The 22,906-nt window shown below is 38.0% G+C and overlaps 2 protein-coding genes across 2 annotated transcripts in view; one reads left to right on the top strand and one right to left on the bottom strand.

The window, feature by feature from the left end:
- Window positions 1–22,906, top strand: part of RALGPS1 (Ral GEF with PH domain and SH3 binding motif 1) — a 100,862-nt gene that overhangs the window by 32,808 nt on the left and 45,148 nt on the right. The gene's annotated exons all lie outside the window — the stretch shown is intronic.
- ANGPTL2 (angiopoietin like 2) lies at window positions 1,092–22,900 on the bottom strand. Its single transcript, XM_026860225.1, has 5 exons — window positions 22,820–22,900; window positions 13,167–14,023; window positions 3,634–3,827; window positions 3,130–3,400; window positions 1,092–2,690 (listed from the first exon to the last, which is right to left on the bottom strand). The coding sequence occupies exons 2-5, from the start codon at window positions 13,972–13,974 to the stop codon at window positions 2,491–2,493; spliced, it is 1,473 nt and encodes a 490-aa protein (XP_026716026.1). The 5' UTR covers window positions 13,975–14,023; window positions 22,820–22,900; the 3' UTR covers window positions 1,092–2,490.

Below are 22,906 nucleotides of genomic sequence, written 5' to 3'. Positions count from 1 at the left end.
AGCCGCTGGGTTTATTAAAAATTATTTAATTCAGATTTTAAGAAAAAAAAAATGCTGTGTTAAGCACTGGGATGTGGGTTTGGGTTTTGTTTTCCATTTTCTAGATGTCTTATCTACCAAGCTTTAGCTAAATTATGAAATAATGATATGGTCCCTACTCTTGTCTTGCTTCGATGGTCCATGCTGAGCCAAGCAAAGTTCTGTTTGGTAAATACCTTCCTGAATAGCATCTCTGTGGAAACAGGGACAGCTTCTTCCAGTGCCTTTAATTTCAGTAAACCTGTATGTTTAAAACATTGCCCTACAACAGTTTTGCAGAGTATTTTATGATGATGTAAATACAGCTTTTTAAATGTGATAGGAACTAACTCGTTAGGTACAACTGGACGTATATTCTTGTTCACTTGGACCTTGTTTTCTGCATCCTTTCCTCTTTCTCCTTCCCACCACCAGTTGGTTTGAATGTGTTGGATGTCCTCAGTCTTTTTTTGTCAGCCAGCTGAGCCACAGCTCTTGTTGTGAACATCACTCTTGGGCAGTGATGTAACAGCACAGTCTTTTTATCTCTCCTCCATTTTTTCTAAACTGTTCTGATGTTCAACTTCTTTTTGCTAGTGAGTTTGTTAAATCTAAGTGTAGATATGCAAACTTTCTTGTTCTATCCACACTGCCCTATCACCCAAAATGAATTTTAAGGAATTTTACTACCTTAATGCTACAGTCCTAACTGTTAGAGCGATGTGGCCAGGCTCTAGAGCCAGTCGATGCATTGAATATTTCTTACATAAAACTTAATTGTTTTCCAGAGCCCAGTAGGTAAACCAATAGAAGATAAACCTCAAATAGTGTTTGAAAATTCTGGGGTTTTTATAGAACCTACAAGAAGTTCTTCTTCCTTGGGATGTGTGGGAATTCAGTATTTTTCTGAGCTGAAATTGCTTTGCTTTTGACGTTGCAATATCAGACACTAGACACGCGTTAACAGTGGTTGTGTACCAGAGCTGATCTGAATCATGGAGCTACTAGTGATTATATATTCTTTGCTCTGAGTAATCTCAATTAAAACAGGATGAAATCCGAACATGTCAAAATAACATGTGTTGCTTTATTAAAGGATTACAATATTACAGGGGTAATGTAATATATTAAAAACCCTACTTTCATTTATATACAACACATGCTACATCACACGTCAGTTTAACGCACATCATACTGTTGTAAAGTGATGAGGTAATAAGGGAAAAAGTGTGCAAGCACATGCACACAAATGCACAGGCTTACTGTAGGCTTTTGCTCTCCCTCTTACACGCATTCTTTAACTTGCAGTTTTCATAGTAGTTGCTGTTTTGAAATGGGTGTTACAGCAATCTGTTCTAGAAACCTACCTCAGAAGAATATTAGAATTATCCCAATCCGTATTTCATAGTTGTGACTGACCTCTAAATATAGATGAGTAAATCTATTTAATTATTTGACAGTAATGTGCTATAATTGTGAAATATGGTAAATATAACTTCTCTTGGCTACAGGTAACTTATTTATATATTTTTTTATCTATGGGCTAAGGATATTAAATTACTTATATATTGGCATCCATCATTTGCCTGCAAAGTTGGATAGTCCCTTTAATTTATATCCAGCCATTTCTGGTTATAGAGGCGACACAGCAGGTAATGACTGAAGTCAGGTACAAAATACTGTGACAGTTGTGTCGTATAACGTGCTGGCTGTACAGCGTGTTACATCTGTTGCAGATCTGGAATAATTTCCGTATGCAGGTAGCTACTTCATTTTGGTAAGAAAAATCATTAGTGTTTTTAATCTAAAATATTTTAATCAAATATGAATTTTAATTTATAGGAGCAGATTATTAAAATGCTCAAAGTGAAGGGGAAAGACTTGCTTTATCATGACAGTAATGGTTTCAGTATCTACTCTCAAAATCAAATTATATAGTACTAACTTTATTCATGGCAGGTAACAAAGATTAAATCAGAATAATCACACTAATGTACATATACCAGCTACACAGTTCAAAGGATATGATTTCCTGTGTCAAATGCTTGCTCATAATAATAATAATACTCTTGCTGTACAGTTTGTAATATTTCCTATATTTGAGAATATTTATACATAACATACAAAAATATTTAAATGTTGTGGCAGTATTTTTACCATCCAAACTTAATTTACAGGGAATAAAAACCAGAAAGTTTATCTACAGTCCATCTAAACTGCCAGTTCTAAAAGGCTTAATATAACTACTTTTAGTATCAAGAAGTGTTTTGAATGTTATGTCAATTCAGTTCCTTTTTTTCTTCAGCGCTTTTTTGCTGGAATGATTCTTGAAAGTACAATATACAGGCCCTCACATCTTAGCAATAAATGTACAATATTTTACATTCCTCATTTCTGAAAAGATAATTCCAGGTAGTAACATCATAGCTTTATGTGATTTTTAGAACAAGAAAGCAAACCAAGAGAATTATTTCAGTGGAATGTGTTGGGGTTAGGTCTTATCATCATAACAACTTTCTTCAGTGAGTATGATCCCCCGCGGAATTCCGCCCAGTAGACGCCATCCTGGTACCGGCTGCGGTAGTGTCCCCCACGATACCACACACCATTGAGATTGGAGTGAGCACACGCGTTGTACCACCATCCCCCCTTCTGGTAATGAGCACAATTGCCTGCAAAAGAAAGGTCTGAGTCAGTCTCAGGAGTAAATGAAAAGCCTTGCAGCAAGCTAGCCAAGCACTGTGAGTTTAACACGTAGATACCACGTGGTACAAGGTGAACTTAAGCTGCTTCAGGAACCAGCTCTGCAGGTGGGTTCTGCAGACAGACTCACTAGTGTACTCTCCCTTGCCGGAAAGTTTGTTTGCATTACTTTCTCAAGTAACACCCCCCCCAGCATATTTTACAGAAACGGTAAATATTTCAGTGAGAATTTTTGTTTTGGTGTTAGTGCATGTAAGGGCTGACACCTGTTTGTGCTTCATAAGTTACTGACAAATCCTTAAAATGTAATTTTTTTTTCGTGAGTGTGTATGACTGTATTTTCCCTTTTTTAAAGAAGGGAGGGGGAGGAGGGCACAAAAGGTGAGGCAGCTGGAAGAGGCCTTGTACCTGTGTAGACATCATGGTCCCGGTCCAGCGTGGTGAACTGTTTGCCGTTGTGCCAAGTGAAGGAGTCTCCCGCGTTGCCATTGTAGCGCCCCAGTCGCAACTTGTAATACTCGCTTTCTGGCTCCAGCCTGAAGCTGGCATACTCAGCAAATACTTTTCGACCTGACCAGTCTTCCATTGTTATGAGCAGTTTGTAGTTGCCCTGATTTGTTAACCAATAAATATTTTCTAATCCAAGCCAATATTCTCCATCTATATTACCAAATCCTTGCTGTAAAGGAAGCAAGAGAAGCATGTTAATATTGTGCATCTGTTTTAGTGGTAAATCAGAGTGTATTCCTAAGTAGAATAGTAATTTAATTTAGGGACTTCCTCTTCTAGAAGGGTAAACCAAAAGTTCCTCTTCAGGTAAGCTGTTGGGCAGACTCTAAAATCAGCCTTTAAATTAACCTTACCAATAATTTTTAGAGGGTAGAAAACATCAAACTGCTCGCTTGTCCTAACCTTGTACGTCTCCCAGTTCCTGAAGAAGTTGACAGACCCGTCCAGCCGTCTCTGAATGACCGTCCAGCCGCCGGGGTCATGCCGCTGGTCACACCAGACCTGCATAAGCTGGTTTGTGTTTTCAGGTTTTACAAGATAGATGGAGCTTGTATCATGGCCATCTTCTAATGCCTGTAGACAGTCCCTCCAGGGCCCTGTGCCAAAACAGAAGGATTCTGCATCAGAACGCAGCTGAGCACATCTTTAATGCAGGGCAGTATCCAAGTTGGTAACTTTTTACAGTAGATTTGCTTCTGCAGAATAGTTAATTTTTCCTCTTACTGAAGGTACAGTGTCCCCTGAGTGTTTTCAAACATTCATTTATTGAAACTTTATTTCTGGAACATATCAAATGAATCACTGACAAAGGTAGATCTTTATTTAAAATTGTATTTTATTTTAGGCAGCTGCATTTATAACATTGATCATCTCTTCAAAGAAACGAAATATTAATGACTCCATAGATAACTATTAACAATTTCCCTCAGAAAGAAAAATGGTAAGTTTGACTTTCTTTCTGTCTTTGAGAAATTCGGCTTTTTAAATCCCAAAAAATGTCATTGGCATTGACATTAACAGTGGAACCAGCAACATAAATTAAGAATGGAGGTATTGCTGTTGTCACCTGAATAAATGATGACATAAAATAGAAATTAAGATTTGTAACATGGAGTGCCCACTTACATAGATAAATTTTAGATAAATGAGAAGAATTTTCCCCCCACTGAAGGAAGAAGGCTTGTCAGATCTTCTCATGAGTCTTACTGAAGCATATGCTGCTGGCAAGAGTAACTTCTCTTTTAATTAATTTCAGTTCATCTTCCCTTTTTGATAATTCACTGTCTAACACTGGTAATGGTAGTTAGCCTTGTACTTGGAAAATGAGTTAGTGAATGAGTTTTATAGAAACAGTCTCAGTGTTCCGGGGGTTTGGGGCTTTTTGGTCTTTTTAACTAGTTAATCAAAAAGTCAGTGTACCAAGAGGCAATCCAGTTTTCTGGTCTGTGGCCATGCTGTGTTGTTCTTGGTTCCTTACTCATACTCACAGACTGTACCTAGAGTGCTGTTTCTAAGCCCCTTCTCCGCTTCCATTGTGGGCAACTGTTCAGATTTCTGGCAGTTTAGCTGTAGATGTGGTATTCTGTGACACAGTTGCATGGCTTCTTATGAGAGGTGGAAGACAACAAATGTACTGACTACTGGTAATTTAAACTGCTCTTGTTTATTTTATCACAATATGTACATAGAAGTACTTACTAAAACCAAAAAACCCCATGTCAGTTCAGTCAATATTGAAGAAACTCCTGAAATAGTCAACCACAGATCTTTGATTTTTGTCTTCAGAAAAATAAATATATATCAGTTTATGATGTGGGATCTACAGCTTTTAGATTTTTGAATTTACAATTCCTTGTAGGCCACATGGCAACAGTGCTCTACTGAACAGGATTCTTTTCCCTGAAAGTGCTTTAAGATGAAAATAAATTATTATAAATACTTCAAAGCAGAGATTGCTACTCCTTTTCCATGACAGGTGTTTTTTTGGTCGGATACTAACTTTCCAAAATTTTGACTGAACTGTGTAGTCTGGCATCTGGCATCAGAAATGAAAGGGAACGTTCTGAAGACAACTGGCTCCAGCACAGATCTCCATAAGACACCATGTCTAATTCTGCCTCATGAAAAAAACACTTTAAGGGATTTTTATGGGCTATTTATGTGAGGCTCTTTCTTTGTACTTTGTAGCAGCTTCATTTAAACGCTTTTAGTAAGAAACCTGGTCGGTGTTTTTTGGAAGTAAACACGGACTGGGTATGAACCGGAACTCTGCACAGACACCAAGCCCTTCAAATATCTCCAAAAGTGATACAGAACTGGTATTACAAAAAGCACGTTCATTTTTATTCAAGGTGATTGGATGATGGGACATGATTCAGATTTGTTTGCTGCTTGTTCTACTGTTCCTAGCATATTTTCTATCAATTAGTGGAAATTAAAAAAAAAATATTTTTTTTCAGTGTCACATTTGCTGCCTTTCAGTGTTCTCGCAGCAAGGCAATTCCTGGTGAGAGGATACGTAGCAGTTAATTGTTTCATGTTCACTTTCCTTTAGAACTCTTGGGGAATGTGCTTTACCCCAGTTTGTCAGTATTCGCTTCTTTCATTGGCTTTGTACCCTCTTCTACCCACACTTCAGTTTGAGGTAGATCTAGCCTCCTTGACGCGAACGTAGTCAACACAGGCTCGTCAAAGTGTCCCCTCAGTGAATACTCACAGCAAAATTAATTCAGATTTTCTACTGTTGCCTTACTTTTTCTTTCCCTATAACCTTTTAGTCAGGCTTCCTGTTCTTGATCTGTTAGATGGAAATCAGATTTATTATGCCTTTTATTCCTTTTGCAAGTCATTCTTAAGATTTCAAAGTGTCTTTATATTTAACCTGAGGGAATGTACGTTCTTATTTCCTGATTTGGACATGACTTAGTGCTTTGAATTACGTTGTCTGCTGTCCAGTGCTGCTCTTATCAAGCGATCTAACCATGACAATATTTCCTGGTCTTCTCAAAGTCTTTTTTTTTTGGATGCATGGATAGTTCTGAGTCTGCAGTAGTGTATCCTTCAATAGTCTCTATGATACTTGAAAACATTTTTCCTTTTCAGTTAACACTTTATGCATCAGTGTTACAATATTCTGCTATTTTGTGCCTCCCAACTTTCTGATAGACTGTTATAGCAGATCTTGCTATAAAACCCCAACTTTCTAGTTCTTTGTTTTTGTTGTTGTTTCTTAAGTAGTAATATCTGTTTAGAAGCACATATACATACACACAGACACACATTTGGCTTGGCCTTGCTACATGTATTGGCCTAATATTTCTGTGCCCTGTTTAAATAATATTTTTCAGATTACATGTCAGCATTTCTTATTTTAACTTTGTCCACTGCTCCTATCCAAAGGTTTTACTTGATGGTACAAAATCTGCATTGCTTCACCTAAAGGATTTACCAGTTTAAACCAGCTGCTTCATTAAGCCATAATTATCAGTATGAATATATACTGTTTGTCTTATGTTATTATGTATATTTGTGTATACTACTAATGCCTTTTTTGAAAAAGTGTGTGGCCATATAAAATTAGCATACACTGAATATTAATGCGGCATTAACCTTAGCATTACAGTTTGCTGTCTATTATTTAACTTTGTTTTTTATAACACAGCACGGGGATAAAACATTTACCTGCAAGTTTTACCTGGTAGTGTATGATAAACTGGTTTGTGTGCATGTTTTTCTAGGAATAATGTCTTCTAGAGAAATTACACAAGAAAACATACATTTCATAGTTGGTATAACTGGCTACCAAGTGTTTTGATCCCGGAAAAAGATTTGTTGGGTAAGGATGATGAATCAAATTCATGCAGTTTTCAAGTCCAGCTTTCATTTGTCTTGCATCTAGGCATCTTCCAATGGTGCACTAGCAAATTTAGACAAAGCGGGATATTTTTGTAAGCTATTCCCCTATTTTATACAGAAAATGTAGCAGTGCTTCACCTAACAGTGTTTGTCCTGTTGTGTGTCATATGCTACACTCTGCCAACTTGTTTCAGATCTACTTGAATTATTGACCCCGTGTGCTAAACTTTTTGATGTTATAGACTAAAACCCGTTGTAGATAAACTACATCTGCTTTTTGCATTGGCATATTAAAACTCGTAGGTAAGCATTAATGCATGCAAATTTGTTGGGTGTTTGGTGTGTCATAGCCCTCCATCCCACCCCAAACCTCGGGGCAGTAGCTCCAAGAAAGGAGCTGTTAAGTGTCACAGCTATGCCATTTCATCAGGAAGTCTCTCATTGGGCTTTTAGCTCTTTCAAGCAAGTCTTAAGGAGCAGTGTTCCTGAAGAGGGCTGTAGAAATTTTACTTGGAATTAATATTTTGCATAGTAGAATAGTGTAAAATACAATTGTAGGTACTCTGAACAATCTCTGGTGTCAACGTTATGTGACTTACTGGTTATTAACCAATTTTTTAAAATTTATTTTTCTGTAGAATTTAAGTGTTGTGTACATGCTCAGTATTCTGCAGACAGAATTAAACTTGCCCAACTTATTCTTTTGGGTATGAGTGGGAAACAAGAATGCACAAAAAAGAATTAGAGGTAAGCAATTTAGGATAAAATTGCAAATTCTCCTACTTAGAATCAAAACCAAGGTGGGTTTTTTTTTTTCATATTGCTTCATTTTTGCAAAGAACCAGCAACAGGAACACTGGCGTGTTTTTTATGCCTCAAAGTAAGACTTCCTGGGAAATGCATGGATCAGAGAATACATTAGTCCTTGCAGAGAAATTAACTTGTCTACTCTGAAGTGTGTACATCTAAAATTACTTTATATCCAGTGATGATGCCGACCTCTTAGAATGCATTCTTTCAGTTTCTTTAGAGCATTTTACTGTGAGACTGGGGTTCTTTATCTACATCATGTTTTTATGATTTACTGCCAGTGTTGTGTTCTGTAGTCATTAGCCTTTATCATATTAGAGGCAATAGACTATGATATGTCTGGTGAAATATTCCTAATAAATTTTTGACAAGACGCTCTTCTTCTATGCCTTGCCTCTCAAATCTTGACACATTTTTGTTATATGGCTGGTTGTTTTGGCTTACCTTTGTGAATATGGAGAAAGCACACTACACAGTCAATTATAATAGCATGTAGGGAAAGACACTTCAAACATGACAGAGAAATACTTGTAAATGACCATCTTGCTTTAGATCATAATAATACCTTCCTCTGAGTGTAGGCATAGGGGTCTGGTATAGTAGTACTGTATAAAGGCATTGCAGAAAGAGTCACTGTGCTGAAGATTTTAAATTACAAGTAACTTATAAAGTAGGTTGTTTCAAAAATATTCATGTTGAAAAAAAGATGAGCACTTTATGGTAAGTGATGTGTACAGAAATCTCTAAGTTGTTTAATTTCTATGGCAGTTCTTATGCTCTCTAGTTCAGATTCCTGTTTTTTGACTGAGGTAGATGTGACTGTGCCAGCCATATTACTGGTTGGCCAGCAATAACACACACTGCCCTTTTTTTTGGGGGGGAAAAAAAAAAAAAAAATAAAAAATTAGGCAGCAATTGTGTAAACTTCCTCTATAGTGTATATGCTGTTGTTAGGAGAAAAGGATAGTTCTTTTACTAGATCTGTCTGGTAATTAGTGTTTTTGTAATATTAAATGTGTATCTTCCTTCTGAAGTATTAACATGCTTTACAAACAAGGGTCGTCTTAATCTTCCCTTGAAAAAGTGCGAGCATTCTGCCTTTCAGAGGTGGTTTGATAAAATCGCCTCTGGGGCGTCAAGCAGACCTCTGAGGAGTAGTGCCTTTGTAATCTGACCACTGCTTGTTCACTGCACAAACACCTTGAACTACAAAAATCCTTTTGTAGTATTTGGATGTACAGGATGGAGAGAGAGCTGTGTAATGAAGAGACCACACATTTATGTTACATGGAGACCAGAGCAGGTTTGATAGCTGATGGTGTGGGGTGTATTGTGTTGTTTGGATTTGCACCCATCCATGCAGAGTTGAAGAATGTGAAATACATTTTTAAAAGTGTGTCTGTAATTTTGCTAACCCAAACCACATGATTATTCTTCCCAACCCTGTCTTTGTTGTCCTGCCTCTCCTTAATTTCTGTCTTCAGCAGTCATTAATTCTGTTTGGATTCTTAAAAAAATTCTCTAATCGTATTTTATTTCTTGACTTGAACAATTAAGTTGTATGAAACAATTTATTTTCTCAAATGTTTTTTTAAATGTGTAACTAAAAAAAAAAAAAAAGAGGAGGCGGCTAGGATTATCATGCAATCATAGAATGGTCTGGGTTGGAAAGGACCTTAAAAGGTGATCGAGTCCAACCCCCCTGCAGTGAGCAGGGACATCTCCCACTGGGTCAGGCTGCTCGGAGCCCATCCAGCCTGGCCTTGGATGCTTCCAGGGAGGGGCGTTGATCACCTCTCAGGGCAACCTGTGCCAGTGTTCCATCATCCTCATCATAAAAAACCTTCTTCCTTACAGCTAGTCTGAATCTACACTCTTTTAGTTTAAAACCATCACCCCTTGTCCTGTTGCTACAGTCGCTATTAGAGTCCCTCCCCTCTTCCCTATAGCCCCTTTCAGCCCTGGGAGGCCACTCTAAGGTCTCCCCAGAGCCTTCTCCAGCTGAACCCCCCCAACTCTCTCAGCCTTTCTTGTTGATCAAAATTGATCCAGCCTTCTGATGACTGTTGTGGTCTTCCTGTGGACCCAATTCAACAGGTCCATGTAATTGCTCGTATGAATTAGGAGATTCACTTAATTCTGCTTTGCACTGATATTTTCACACCATATGTTTTACAGAAATGAGATATTTCATGCTCTTATATATGTCTTTTAGGGATTTAGTGAGACTCAGTATCCCTACATAGTGCTTCATGGGGAGCTGGAAGTGTGGATCCATGCAGCTTTTAATTAGTTTAAAATAATAAATACAAATGGAAGGGAAATACAAGATTTATTTTTAAAATTAAGTCTCACTTCTACACAGTTTATGTGCATAATTAAGTGTTTGGGTTTTGACACTGCCTACCTCTTTCAGTGAGATACCAACTTCCAACTGTCTAGCTGTTGGGAGAAGAATACAGCAGATAAATTACATAGCAAGTTTTTGGAATTTCTTAGGGATAGGTTTTTCATAGATACCTAAAACAGAGAATGAAAAAAACCCCATGCAATATATTACATTTGAACCTAGTAAGTAGGGGAGAACTGATTGAAAATGTGAAATGGAAAGCAGTGTAGCTAATCTTGATTGTGAAATAATGAAAGCCATGATTCTTACGGAAGGAGAGTGAAAAGAAAAACAAAATGAACTTTTAACAGATGTCAGCAGATTCAGAGAGTGTGCAGAGAAAATGCTTTAGACAATTAGTCCAAGTGGAGAGTTTACAAGTTATAAGAGACTCTGAGGACACTGCAGTGGATTTTGCTATTGTAGAAGGCAGCTAGGGAAAATGGTAAGAATGTGACCTTGCTAAACCGTCACCTTTCAGCTCAAAGTAGATGCTAGCTCAGAGTTAGGCATGTCCGGTTGTGTGGAGGGTTTGTTAGTTTGGTTTTAACAAAACAACACCCCCCAAAAAGCAAACAACAAAACACCACACAAAAACAACAGTGTGGACAAAATGCACAAAATAAAATAAAGCTACTGAGAGCAGTAAGACTCTAGTAAGTCTAAAGTCAAGGGAAAACACTGGTCTGCTCCTCTGTAAGGAAGGAGTGCTGTCCACAGCTTAAACTGAGAAAGCATTTCATAATTTCCTTCCATTTTGCTTCAGTTTTCATTGCACAGGCTGGCTGCAATCAGGTGGTTAGTACAGCCAGGAGTTTTGGCAAAAATTATACAGAAAGGACTGTATATAATATAGGTGGATATTTTTTCCAGTGGCTGGGCAGTTGTGGTTGTGGGTTTTGTTTCTTTTGTGGAGTGCTGGTTTGGGGGTGGGGGTGTTTTTGTGGGTTTTTCCTAGTCCATTCCAGACACCCGGCTGAAGCATCATTTACGGCATTAATCGTGGGGAGGGATTTTGTTTGAGATGTGCTTTGTGAGTGGAGAACACTCTTGAGGATGAGGAAAAGGTATTAAATGTTCCTTGCCCCAAAAGAAATGTGAGGAGAAGAGGATACCCTGGAAATGAAAGATTAAATAGCTTAACTTCAGTTGTTGGAAATTTGCTTAAACAAATCAAACTGATGCAAATGAGAAAATAAGGCTAGAAATTACCATTATAACGGATTTGTGCAGAAGAAATGTGAAACTTCTTTTTCTGATAAGTTACATAAATAAGGGATGAGTAGCAGATGTCAAATCTTATCTTAGACTCATGGATGTTGGAAGGGAACTCTGGAGATGAACATGAAAAATAGCAGATAAGCAGCACTTCCTCAGGTGAGGATCTACAGGGCTGCAAGTTGGTCATGAGTCAACATGCATGTGTCCTTTGCAAAAAAGGAAAAGGCTGTATGAGGACAGATCAGCAGAAGTACAGTGCACATGAAGTAATTCTTCCATTCTGCTGTATGATGGTGAAGTCTCGGCTGCAGTTTGGGTACTTACAAGCACGAGGAGGATGTGATCAGTTAATGAGTTTTCAGAAGAGCCTTAACAGGAAGGGGAAGAATCTTAAAAGAACTCTTTAAGGATATTTCACTTACAGAAAGATGGGGAAATACTGTACTAAGCTTGAACCTGCATTGAGATCAAAGTCAAAATGTTATAGACCTGATTTTCCTTTTTTTACCTAGAACATTAGAATCCTGTTATTTTTGGCTGAGGTTCTGCATGCCACAGTGCACACTTTGGCGAGTTCATCTCTGGCAATATGGTGAAGTAACTGCTTTGTAGCAAAATGTTTTAAAGACTGTGCTTTAGTCTGAAACACCTGCTCAAGTTTCTTTCATTGTGGGTATTTCCATTAAGAAATAAGTCTGTGGGGGGTTCTTTTATGTGTCAATTGCATTATTTAGTAATTCTAAAGAGTTTGACAATGTTATTTGGAGTATGTTGTAAATAGCTTGAAATATATTTTGAGTGCAGTTCACAGGCCATACTCTGTTCCAAGTCTTAGTTTCAGATGTCTCTGGGTCCCCTATCTTTTTTCTGAAGCAAGGACTTGTTGCCCACACACTGAAGAACAGACTCATCTTGTATGGCACATATAATACTTGAACTATTTTTTTAAATATGTGGGACCACAGGTGACACTGGATTCTTTACCTGTTATTTCTTTATCATATAGATCAACTGATCTCTGATGTGATTTCATATGCCTCTAATCTTGCTTATGACAGAACTCTTAGGACTCTTAATGAGGGCTGTAATCCCTCACTGTTCCATCACTTGCTTCCCTTTGTTCCTGTCTTAGAGCACAAGTGCCCTGTGTGAGGTACAGAGCAGGTACATATTCCCTTTTGAGTTACACAAGCACAAAAATTACCACAAACTAGATCAATAAGCTTGTAATAACTTCATAAATGTTTATGTAAAGTGTCAAACCCCTTCAGACATCCCGAGTTCTAAAATTTTGGTCTTGGGCACAGGTGAATAAAATATAGATGACTGTTGATTAGTAAGATTTTTCTGCAGCTCCTTTATCTCTTACCTGTAACAAACCATGGGTTTGTCTTGGCAGAGTAACATGAGAAAAATCTGTGGGGCTAGTGTATCTGAATCTTGGACATTCAGAATTCATGTTTTTCTTTCTGTGCTTGTACTACAACATGTATCTCAAAAATACACTAGATAATGTCAAATCTAAGAAATCTCAGAATAAAATTCATTTGCATTTATTTTGCTGAACAAATGAATTCTGTATGCATTTTGGATACTACAATTAAAATGTGCACTGCATATTAGCATAAACTAATGTAGACATATCAATAATATTACTTACCAGATGGTTTATCAGTTGAAGTCGGAATACTAGTAACTGCAGGCATGGTTGGTAAGGTTGGTGGCAGAACCTTTAAGTTCTGATCACTCTGAATCTCATTAGTCGATATCTGGTTAATAATGCGATTGTAAGTAGGAGGCTGGTAGACTTTGTTTGGTGGCTGTGGAGTTTGTGGCAGTGGCTTTACGGATGGCATTCTTTGACAGTGTTCTTCCAGTTGGGCAATTATTATTGACTGATTATTGGCAATTGACATCAAATGTTGGTACTTGTGCTCTAAGTCTTTGTATTTGTTTGCAAGCTGCAACATATCTGCAGTTTGGTTCAGAATCTTATTCTCAAGCTGAGAAAGTTCTAAGGCGTTGTCACGTTTTCGGATAATTTCATGTAGTAACTGCATATAGAGTTGTGTGACACGAGAATTCATATTTCTGCTCTCTTTTCTTAAGAGTTTAACCTCATTCACAATCCCACCATCCACCTCTACCAGTTGCTGGAGAGTTTCTATTTGTCTCTTTTGTTTGAGTAGTTCATTGTTAAGTAACTGTAGTTCTTGTTTGTTTACCCTATTTTCAAGTAGAACTTCAGGCTCCTTAGAATTAACACAAATGGCACCTGTCACTCTCTGCTGAGGTACAATAAAGGTGTAAGTGCATTTGTCCTGTGTGTCACTGGAACGCTTGTATCTGTTCATATAAATGAACTCTTGCTCTGTTTCCTCCTCATTGCCTTCAAATTCCTGCGTTTTGCTTGCAGTAGCTCCCGCAACAGCTATTAGCATTAGACAGATGAATCTTGTTGTCATCATGATCCTCTCGTTCTGATCAGATATTCTTCTGCAAAGAACTCTTAAAAATCTGTTTTAAAACAAATTCAACAGTAAGTAACAAATAGGAAATCAATGCAAACTTACAACTGGTAATCTGTTCTAAAACTTATAAACTATTACATAGTAACTAGTATGTCTGTGTACAAATGAGGTGTTTTTATTGTCCAGCATGAACTTATGCTGGCTGAAGGGGACATCAAGGGGACTAGTTGTACGGCCAGGGCTGCAGTTAGTAGTTACTAGTTTACCTAAAGCCTGCCAAGAACCACAAGAAACTAACTAACAAATACCAGGATTTGAAGAGTCCTTTCTTCCAGGCAAGTACCACAAAAGTTTCTAAGATTGGTGTTTTCATTTAAATATGAATTATATTGTAACAGTAAGAAATGAAAATTAACTTTTAAATGTAAACAGAATGTAAGTTGTTATGTGCTGTTAAAATATGTTCTAAAAATATCAAATAGCTCATTTGCAGTTATTTTATAACCATGTATATTGCAGGAGACATATCTTAGGTGAAATGTAACAATTTTACTTTAGTCAGCAGTATTGAACCTTGTAGTTAAAAAAAACCCAAACCAAACTACAAAGAACCCCTTACTCTACATTAGTCCTTAATAATTATAAATTTAAAACTACTGCCCAAATATAGGCAATAAAATCTGTTGTTTTTCCAGACTAGTAGAATTAACAACTAAAATATTTATTGTGATGCTCACTGGAGACATTGTCTGCACTCTCAGCTTGGTCATTTCCCTTCAGAGTCCCTTCAGGGAAGGGGAAGAACACGTGCCTGCGTGCACAGTGGATGAAGATGACCCCTGGCTGTTAGAATTAGCCTGTGGTGTTTACTGACACACTGCAACAGTGCCTCTTTGGTGAAATTACGCTGGGTTCTCAGAGCAAATTCACATTCAAGGTGGAGGCCGAGGCCATCACAATCTCTTTACAAACAAGTCACTACCAGAACTTTTAGGCAACAGTCACCTTGGAAGCGTGAGCTTAGCATTGTCACTGTGGCCAGGGATGCCCTTGTCACAGCCACTCTTCCAGCTGCTTGAACAGCACTTTGATATCGTGTATTTCCAACAGCTTCTTGTTGAATTTTAACAAGGGTGTGTATATGTGACCTAGTTTTCGGAAATAAAATGGAGGGGAGATGCAGTATGGAGCTTTTTCAGTGTATAGAAGCCTGCTTGATACTTTTTAAAACCAAGGTGGTATCACCATCACATTTTTCTTTGTAAAGCACTTCACATGGAATAACCATTCACTGTTTAAATAACTGCCCCCTTACTGTTTGGTCATCTTTAGTACAGGGAAATGATGATAACAGCTGTGAAAAACTGGAAAGAGTCGAGCTAAGCACAACCAGCATGGATAGCTAGAGGCTGGCAGACACGATGTGTGAGGAGCATCAGCAAGAGCTAGCCCCCAGAATGTGAAGGAGACATCTTACTGCTGTCTTCAGTTACATAATGGGTGTTTGTAGAGAAGATGGCTTCTTTCTGGAAGTGCAGTGAAAGTATAATGGTCAATGGATACAAACTGCCTCAGGAAAAATGCATTTTGGGTTTTAGAAAAAAAGCATTTCACAATGAGGGTGACCAAGGATTGAAGCAATCACCCAAAGAGGTGGTGAAATCTCTATTCCTTGAAATATGTAAAGTTTTGATTTAAGCAAGTCCCTGAGCAGCCTGATCGAATGTTGAAATTAGTCTTGCTTTGTAAGACGAAGGTGAGGTCCCATCCAATCTGAACTGTTCTATGATTGTAGGCAGCTGCTGGCTTGTAAGAAAGTTTTTTTTTTTAGAGTTTCAAGATCATGATGGATATGCATGCTTAAATAATTTTCATACTGAGAAGAGATATGGTTGTCAGTCATCCACATTCTTCTGTTCTTTTGAAATAAACCATAGAAGTTTCTGTAAATGTTCAAACAAAAGTGATCAGGATTTGATCCTTCTTAAAATTTTTGGATATACATTTTTGCTTCAGTTTCTCATTTGGAATAAACTCATTTTCATTCTGCAAACAGAAAGGAATTGTGCTTTACAGAACTTGTCAAGAATCTTGAAAACTTGTCAGATAAAAGTTTGGAGTTTGACATCGTTTCTGTAAGTAAAGGAATGTTATTTGGAGCCGTGGAAAACAGGGAACATAAATTCACCCCAGACAGCTTTAACTTGCATAATCAGCATTTGCACAGCAGGTCATACTTGGAAACCCTGGCGGTTTTCCAGGCCTTGTATTTCTCCACAGATGGACTCTTTTTGCAAATGTCTCTTGCATATAGGTGTAAAATGGGTTTTATTTCAGTGTTTGCATTCAAATAACTTCTCCCCTCCCAAAAAAACCACCCTGTAATTATTGTGACCACTGGAAAGAAACTAATTTTTTCCTCAGCATTCACTTGAGTCTTTGTCCCAGCATTTCATGTCTTTTAACTGAACACAGGATTTGGGGTGCGCATTCTTTCCAGCCTGAAGAAATACAGAGCAAATTAGGACAGTTTGATTTCTCTCCACTTTTTTTTAATAATTGTTTAAGAAATAGCACAGAGTTCATCAGCCTCATCTTAACCTATCAGTTCAAACGTCTTTCAAAATAGAGTAGAACAGACTGTTTCAGTTGAAGGGACCTAAAACGATCATCTAGTCCAACTGCCTGACCAATTCTGGGCTGAGCAAGTTAAAGCATGTTAAGGGCATTGTCCAGATGCCTTGGGACATCATCCCCTTCTGCAGGAAGCCTGTTGCAGTGTTTGGCCACTGTCTGCAGAAGGTGAGCCATCAGTGAAGGACATCAGCATGATTAGACCGTGCTGAAGTGCTCCTCATGTCTGTGCCTGTATATCACCTTTTCTAAGGTATTCTTCCTAGAAGAAAAAACATTGGAAGGAAAAGTACGTTGGTAACAGAATGCTCCTGTACAAATGGAAACAAGAACCATACTGTCTTCAGATGTCCTTCCTGCAGAGTCTCTTAAGTCTTTTATTGTCTGTACTTGTTCAGTAAAAAGGTGTTCAGAATGAGGCCTATTTGTTGCATATTGTGCTGGACTACATAACATAAATGGCATTTCTTTTCTGCAGTTGGATTCAAATGAAGTTTGTAACCAACATGCTTGTCTGAACAGCTCTCAATGATTACTCTTTCAGGGAGAAGAAAGCTTGCTGGAGGAAGTGGGGAGGGAAGCCAGCAAAACAGTTTTAAGGAAGGACTTAATGCTTTTTAATATCTTCCCCTTTTTAAGTAGGAGACCATCAGATTCTTAGGACATCAGAATTCCTTCCCATGGGAGAGGAAAATCTCATTTATTTGATGTCTAACACACTAGCTTTCAGTTTTCTTCTGTTGCACTTACGCCAAGTAATTGCTCACACCCTCTGTAGTTAACTAGTGCTGTTGCTGATCACTCAGTTCTTCCCATTTCTCTGGCTTGGCCCCCTTCTTGCTCGCTCGCTCCCTCTACCAGTAGCTCTTCTGCAGTGGACTGGGAGGGAACTGTATTGCTGGGGCCATATTCATTCCCAGTGCAAAATTCCACTTAGGTAGCTGTGGACTTTTCATTTGCCATTGCACAAAACTACATGATATAAAAGCATGCTTGCAGGTTTGATGTGAATTTTCTTAAATTACTGGAAGTACAGCATGTCTGTCTTTTATCCTTGTGCACGCTGACAGAAGTTCAACAAGCATACAAACAAAAAATGGGAGAAGTGAGAAAAGCACATGTAGAAAGATACATGTCATTTCGATTAAAGGTCAAATAGAGCTTATAATCAGAAGAAGTATATAAGTTTGAAGTAATTTCATTTCTAGATTCTGGCTGTTCAAGACTAGTGCACTTGTAAAAGCACTCACTGTTCTTGGGAGTCGACTTGGGACAAACCTGCCCTAGTACAGAGGCACCTAAAATGCATTTTGTGTATGTTTTCCCTACTTGGCAGTATATATTACTTTATTCAGGTAAAACCAATTTTTTTTTCCTGTTTATCTTTCACCAGTATAACTGCATCTGTGTGAAGACTTCTGGTGGCATCGTTGGGTGGGTTATAATCATAGTATTTTGCATACTCCTAGCCAGCATAAGTGCTTTGGTTAAAATTTCAGTTTGTAGACCAAATGTTAGCCTGCCTGTGTATATAATGGGAAGTAAGTAATAATAAGTTGGATTGTTTGCTCATTCATTGCTTGCCCAACTGAGGATGTTCCCATGATCTGGTGAAAAAAGAGGAAAAAAACTTTCTGAAAGGGCTATCAGACATTTCAGCATTTCCTGTCCCTTAAGTAAATATAATCTTTCTTTGGCTTTGCTTTGAAATATTCTTCTGTGCAGTACCCTGTCATGCTTATATAGGACTTTTGGTTAGTCAAAATATTTTACCTTTTGATTGCTACAAGTATCTTGAAATATATGTGGTATTTCAACAAGATTCAAGTATTTTACCATCTATAATGGTAACCTTACCTATAGGTTTCCACATCCTATAATTTAATCACTGTCATAATCCTGAAATGATAAAGTATTTCTATGTGCAAAGTATTACTGTTTGGCAAATACTGACTCTTTTTTTTTTTTTTTTTTTTTTTTTTTTTTTTTTTTTTTTTTTTTTTTTTTTTTGCAATCAGCTTGCCTTAAGAAAGCATTAAAGGTTGCAATGTCAGCACTATGGCTTTTTTTTAAAAGCTAGTTGTAACAAAATACACATCCCATTATGGATATTCCAACATCTATACCTCTTTTCATTATTTGCTGGTTCTGATGCTATGCTTCATTTGGGTTTTTGCGTACAGAAGAGAACGAAGGTATGTCTCCATCAGATGAAAAATATGACTTGTAATAACAACACAATGAAGTATCATTAAGCCTATTTGAAAATCCTACCAGTAGCCTTTCAATGCTATGGCTGTTTTTTGTTGGATGAAATTTGTTCATAAAATAGACATTTGCAGTATTACTCTGGAAGGAAAGGTGTTTATAAAAGCCTGAGTATATACTGTCAGCACTGTTGCATCTAGTTCTAAAGTGGTTTTGCAATGTTGTGTCTTTCAACCATTGAGAGATCTGCATCCTGTCTCTGGGAGTTTGTTCTCTTTACACCTATGCTGATTTCAGTGTTCTGCAAAAAAAAGAGCTGAGGCAGTAAGAAGAGCACTGGATGGTGGCTGAGCACTGAACTCTATTACCCTTTACTTTGGATTACAAGTCAGTTCAAGGAGGAAATGTTTTCACACTGGAGGAAGGCATCACCTATACTACAGCATTTTGGAGAAACACAGAAGCAAAATAATCATCTGTGTAAATCTTGTGTGGAAAACCTTAACTAAGACAAATGTGGAAAATAGTTGTGTGGGTTTCATACCAGAATATAAATTTTGTATCTTAAATTGCACTGGTCTGGGTTACTGCTACAGATAAGGAACTTAAAAGAAGCCATTACGTAAAAGCAGTTCAATTGCTTCTTGCAGCTGCTCTTGTTTTTCTATACATAGTGGTCTGTAGGTATGAAAGTGTGATGCACCGAGTATATAAATGCAGCTTTTGTACAAGTGATATGTGACACTGTCTACCCTTGGAGACTGCTTTACAGAGAAGGCAATTTTCTGTGCTAAAACTAGGATGTTGTAAGAGGGGATTTCTGGGGACTTCAGTAACTATTTGAATTGCAGTATAGTTGAATTTATTGCAAAATTAATCTAATTAAGAAAAAATACTACCAATTTGGTTTGAGGAGCTAATACATCAGAACCTGGTATATGATGAAGATAGCAGCAATTCTCAAATTCAGAAAGCTAGAACAGATTTTTAGAGGCTGGTATGTCACAGCTCAGGAATTCAGGAGGCATTTTCAGCTGATCAGGCTTCAGTTATGATGATCATTGTACTTTTCCGATGTGACTTTTCACACTTAACCAGGAGTGCTCAGTAAGCTGTCAGAATAAGTCATTGTATCTTTGGGATAACAACTGTTGTTTTTATAACAAACTGCTGGCACTTTCTATCACTGTCACTCAAGCTCCCTAGAAAGGCTCCCAGAGTATTATATTCCTTAGGAAGTTAATTCCAGAATTGGAGGGCTTACTTGTTATTTCACTCTATCTTCTGTATATGGTTTTATTTGTGCAGTATTTTGGGGGTGGTTTTTTTGGTAATAGGTGACTTTCATTTCATTAAGGAGTGGATAGGCCCAACGCTCACAACTTATTCCCATCCTTGTGAATTGCTCAGACTCAAGGGTTTATAGTCTAGAGGCTGGATCATTACAAGTGTGGGCTGGTCTAAAATGCCAGAATTGAATGCACCATGATTAAACTGGTACTTCAGAGCCTTTTAAAAATACCCAGATAGAAAAAAAACCCACAGATATAAGAAGGATGAGATACGCACTTTTGCACAACGCTGGTATTTTCTGACATTTCCCAGTATCGTTGTTTTGACTTAGAAGAAAAAAGTCAGCAGTGATATCCTGCATACAGATGCATTTATTTTGTTGCTCTAAATCGCTCTGTTACAAAATTCAGTTCTGTGGGTTAATCAGTTCTTGTGTGCTGGTCACATTTAATATGATGGGGCTAGCAGTCATTTGATGGGCTGGCTTTTCCTCATACCTTATGTGCTGTGGTACCTTCTGTGTAGATTCCTGAAGCATTTAGACACCAATGAAGGCACGCTCACAAAAGGCAGAGCCTTAGCTATTACAGCATTTATTCTGGAAAAGATAAACTATTTTATTTGGTTGTGAATTCACACATAGTTTGATAATTGTTCATTCTAAAGAATCATGAAAAAAATAGCAACTGATCTTCACTGTTTCTTTAATACTTTTGTCTTTGAAATTAAGAGGGGTTTTTAGATTAATGCAGTTTTACTTTTTAATTGGATTACAGAAGCAAATGGAACAAGGGTGTCAAAAATGTAAAGTCCCACTATGAAAAGATCAGAGGGTTTGGTTTTGCTTTTTTGTTAACAAACATTAGTTTTTGCTTCTGTAGAGTCCTTGATAGTCAGTGTTTGTGGACTTAAGAGTTAGCTGGCATGTTCCAGGTACCAGGCCAGTAATATGATCTGGATTTCACAACACCGTTGTGATAAGATAGATAAGAATGAATTTTCTGAAGCTGCTTTCTTTCTTACTCCCTGCCCTTTTTCTCAGAGCTCATGCTCTGTTCTTACTCCCTCTCCCAAAGTCTCTTGCATGGACTTGCATTAATCCATCCTGTCAATTTTTCAAGTAGTCTTCATATTTAATGGCATTTATTTTTTCTCTTTTCTAAGGAGAGGGACTTGCATTTTGCTACATGTTTTCTTTTAGAATTAACTCATGTAGTTTGATTTCTAGATAGAGTACTGCTGTGAAAAACTTGGAACAGTGTTCTTCAGTTTTGTAAAAGGAAACAGTAATTCACAGTGAAAATACAGCAAGGTAGTGTGCCTACCACATGTATTAGGAAAAGCTTTAAAGTTTTAAGTTTTAAAGTAAGTATAATAGGGGATAGGGAAGGGCTGACACATAATTGCATGCAGTTTCACTTACGAAAACACAATGTAAAACTAAGTTGAAAAGTTTACCTCCAAACCTATGGGGGGAATGAGTTTAGGGTTTTTGCCACTGGTTACTTGATTCCGTCCTAAGCAGTGCCACACTGACAGAAACCAATTAATTGCTTTAGATACTTCTCTTATAAAGCATTCTATACTCAGCTTTTTTGTCCACTTAAAATTGTGGTGAAATTTTGGCTGCAGCACTAGTTCATTCTTCTGAAAAGGAAATACTTTTTTTACTGAAGGGAATGGATGACTAAAGCAGCACTTCAGAATGAGAGTATCTTAATTAGCTCTTGGAGAACTTTTGTTTTGAAATACTATCAAGTGCTGCAGGAAACTTCAAAAGATTATGTATGTTTTGCTGCTGTGTAACTTTTTTCAAGTTTTGGCAAAAGATAGCTCTTTTAGTTACGAGAAGTACAAATTTTCTTTCTGGATTACCAAGAATTTTAGTCCTGTTGTTTGTGGATTGCTCTTTGTGCTTTTTAAAGTTCTGTCATAGATGTGGAATGTAATTATTGAAAGAGAGCACTGCTTTTGTTGTTGCTTCCCTTAACAGCGGCCTCACCTTATTTTCCCTTAATCCAATCACTACCGAAAAGCGCTCATACTGTGCGTGCTCACATGTGTGCGGGCGCATTGTCTCGAACAGCCCTTCAACAGAGTCACCTCTTAATAAATGTGACTCATTCTGCCCATGAAAAAGAGTAGTTAGATCATACTGTAAATATTTAATGCTTACACGAAGGCACTCATAAGCGCTAGGTTATTTTTTAAATGAGTTTTTTGCAGAATCTTTGAAGTATTTATTTTATATAGACTCTAGTAAAGTTCCAGGAACTCTTGTATCTCCTTGATCAGACACGAGTGTAAGAAAGACCAAACAGAGATTTCGTAGCTCTTAATACAGGTAGGGCTTTAGAAAAGTGATCACAGAAATTAGTATCCCTAGAAAGTTTGCTGAGACATATGCGTTTTTAGTGAGCCTGAGGAAGCATGAAGCTCTAGTTAATTCTGCAGAATTAAGTAAGATTTTTAAAAAGATGTAATATTCTTGAAAATAATGGCAAGAGGGCTCTGCGCTGCCTGGCATCATAAAATGTCTCGACTGTCTCTGCACCTCCACCGCGGTGGTGGCTTTTTGAAAAAGGCGAAGGGAAACGCAGGCTTGCTGCTTTCTGCGGGGCTCGGGGCGCCCTGGGCCGGGCTTGCAGCCGCGGCGGGGCCCGGCCGGACAACAGCCGCCGCCTCCCCCACGTCCCCCCGGCCTTACCGCTCTCCGCCGGCGCCTCGCCCGGTCCTGGCCGCGCTCTCACCGCCGGGGCCCGGGACGGCCGCAGCCCCGGGGCTGGGACATCCC

Source organism: Athene cunicularia (assembly GCF_003259725.1).
Source record: "Athene cunicularia isolate RWA chromosome 17 unlocalized genomic scaffold, athCun1 chr17_part1, whole genome shotgun sequence".
NCBI lineage: Eukaryota > Metazoa > Chordata > Aves > Strigiformes > Strigidae > Athene > Athene cunicularia.
Note: the sequence above shows the minus strand (reverse complement) of the source record. Positions and strands in the feature narration are given on the sequence as shown.

What these genes read in the sequence shown, in the direction of transcription:
- ANGPTL2 (XM_026860225.1), bottom strand. Translation starts at nt 13,974, where the DNA reads ATGATGACAACAAGATTCATCTGTCTAATGCTAATAGCTGTTGCGGGA. An exon ending in GGAACTGGGAGACGTACAAG is followed by an intron (nt 3,401 to 3,633) that starts GTTAGGACAAGC and finishes CTTCCTTTACAG; the next exon opens with CAAGGATTTGGTAATATAGA. An exon ending in GGACCATGATGTCTACACAG is followed by an intron (nt 2,691 to 3,129) that starts GTACAAGGCCTC and finishes TTTCTTTTGCAG; the next exon opens with GCAATTGTGCTCATTACCAG.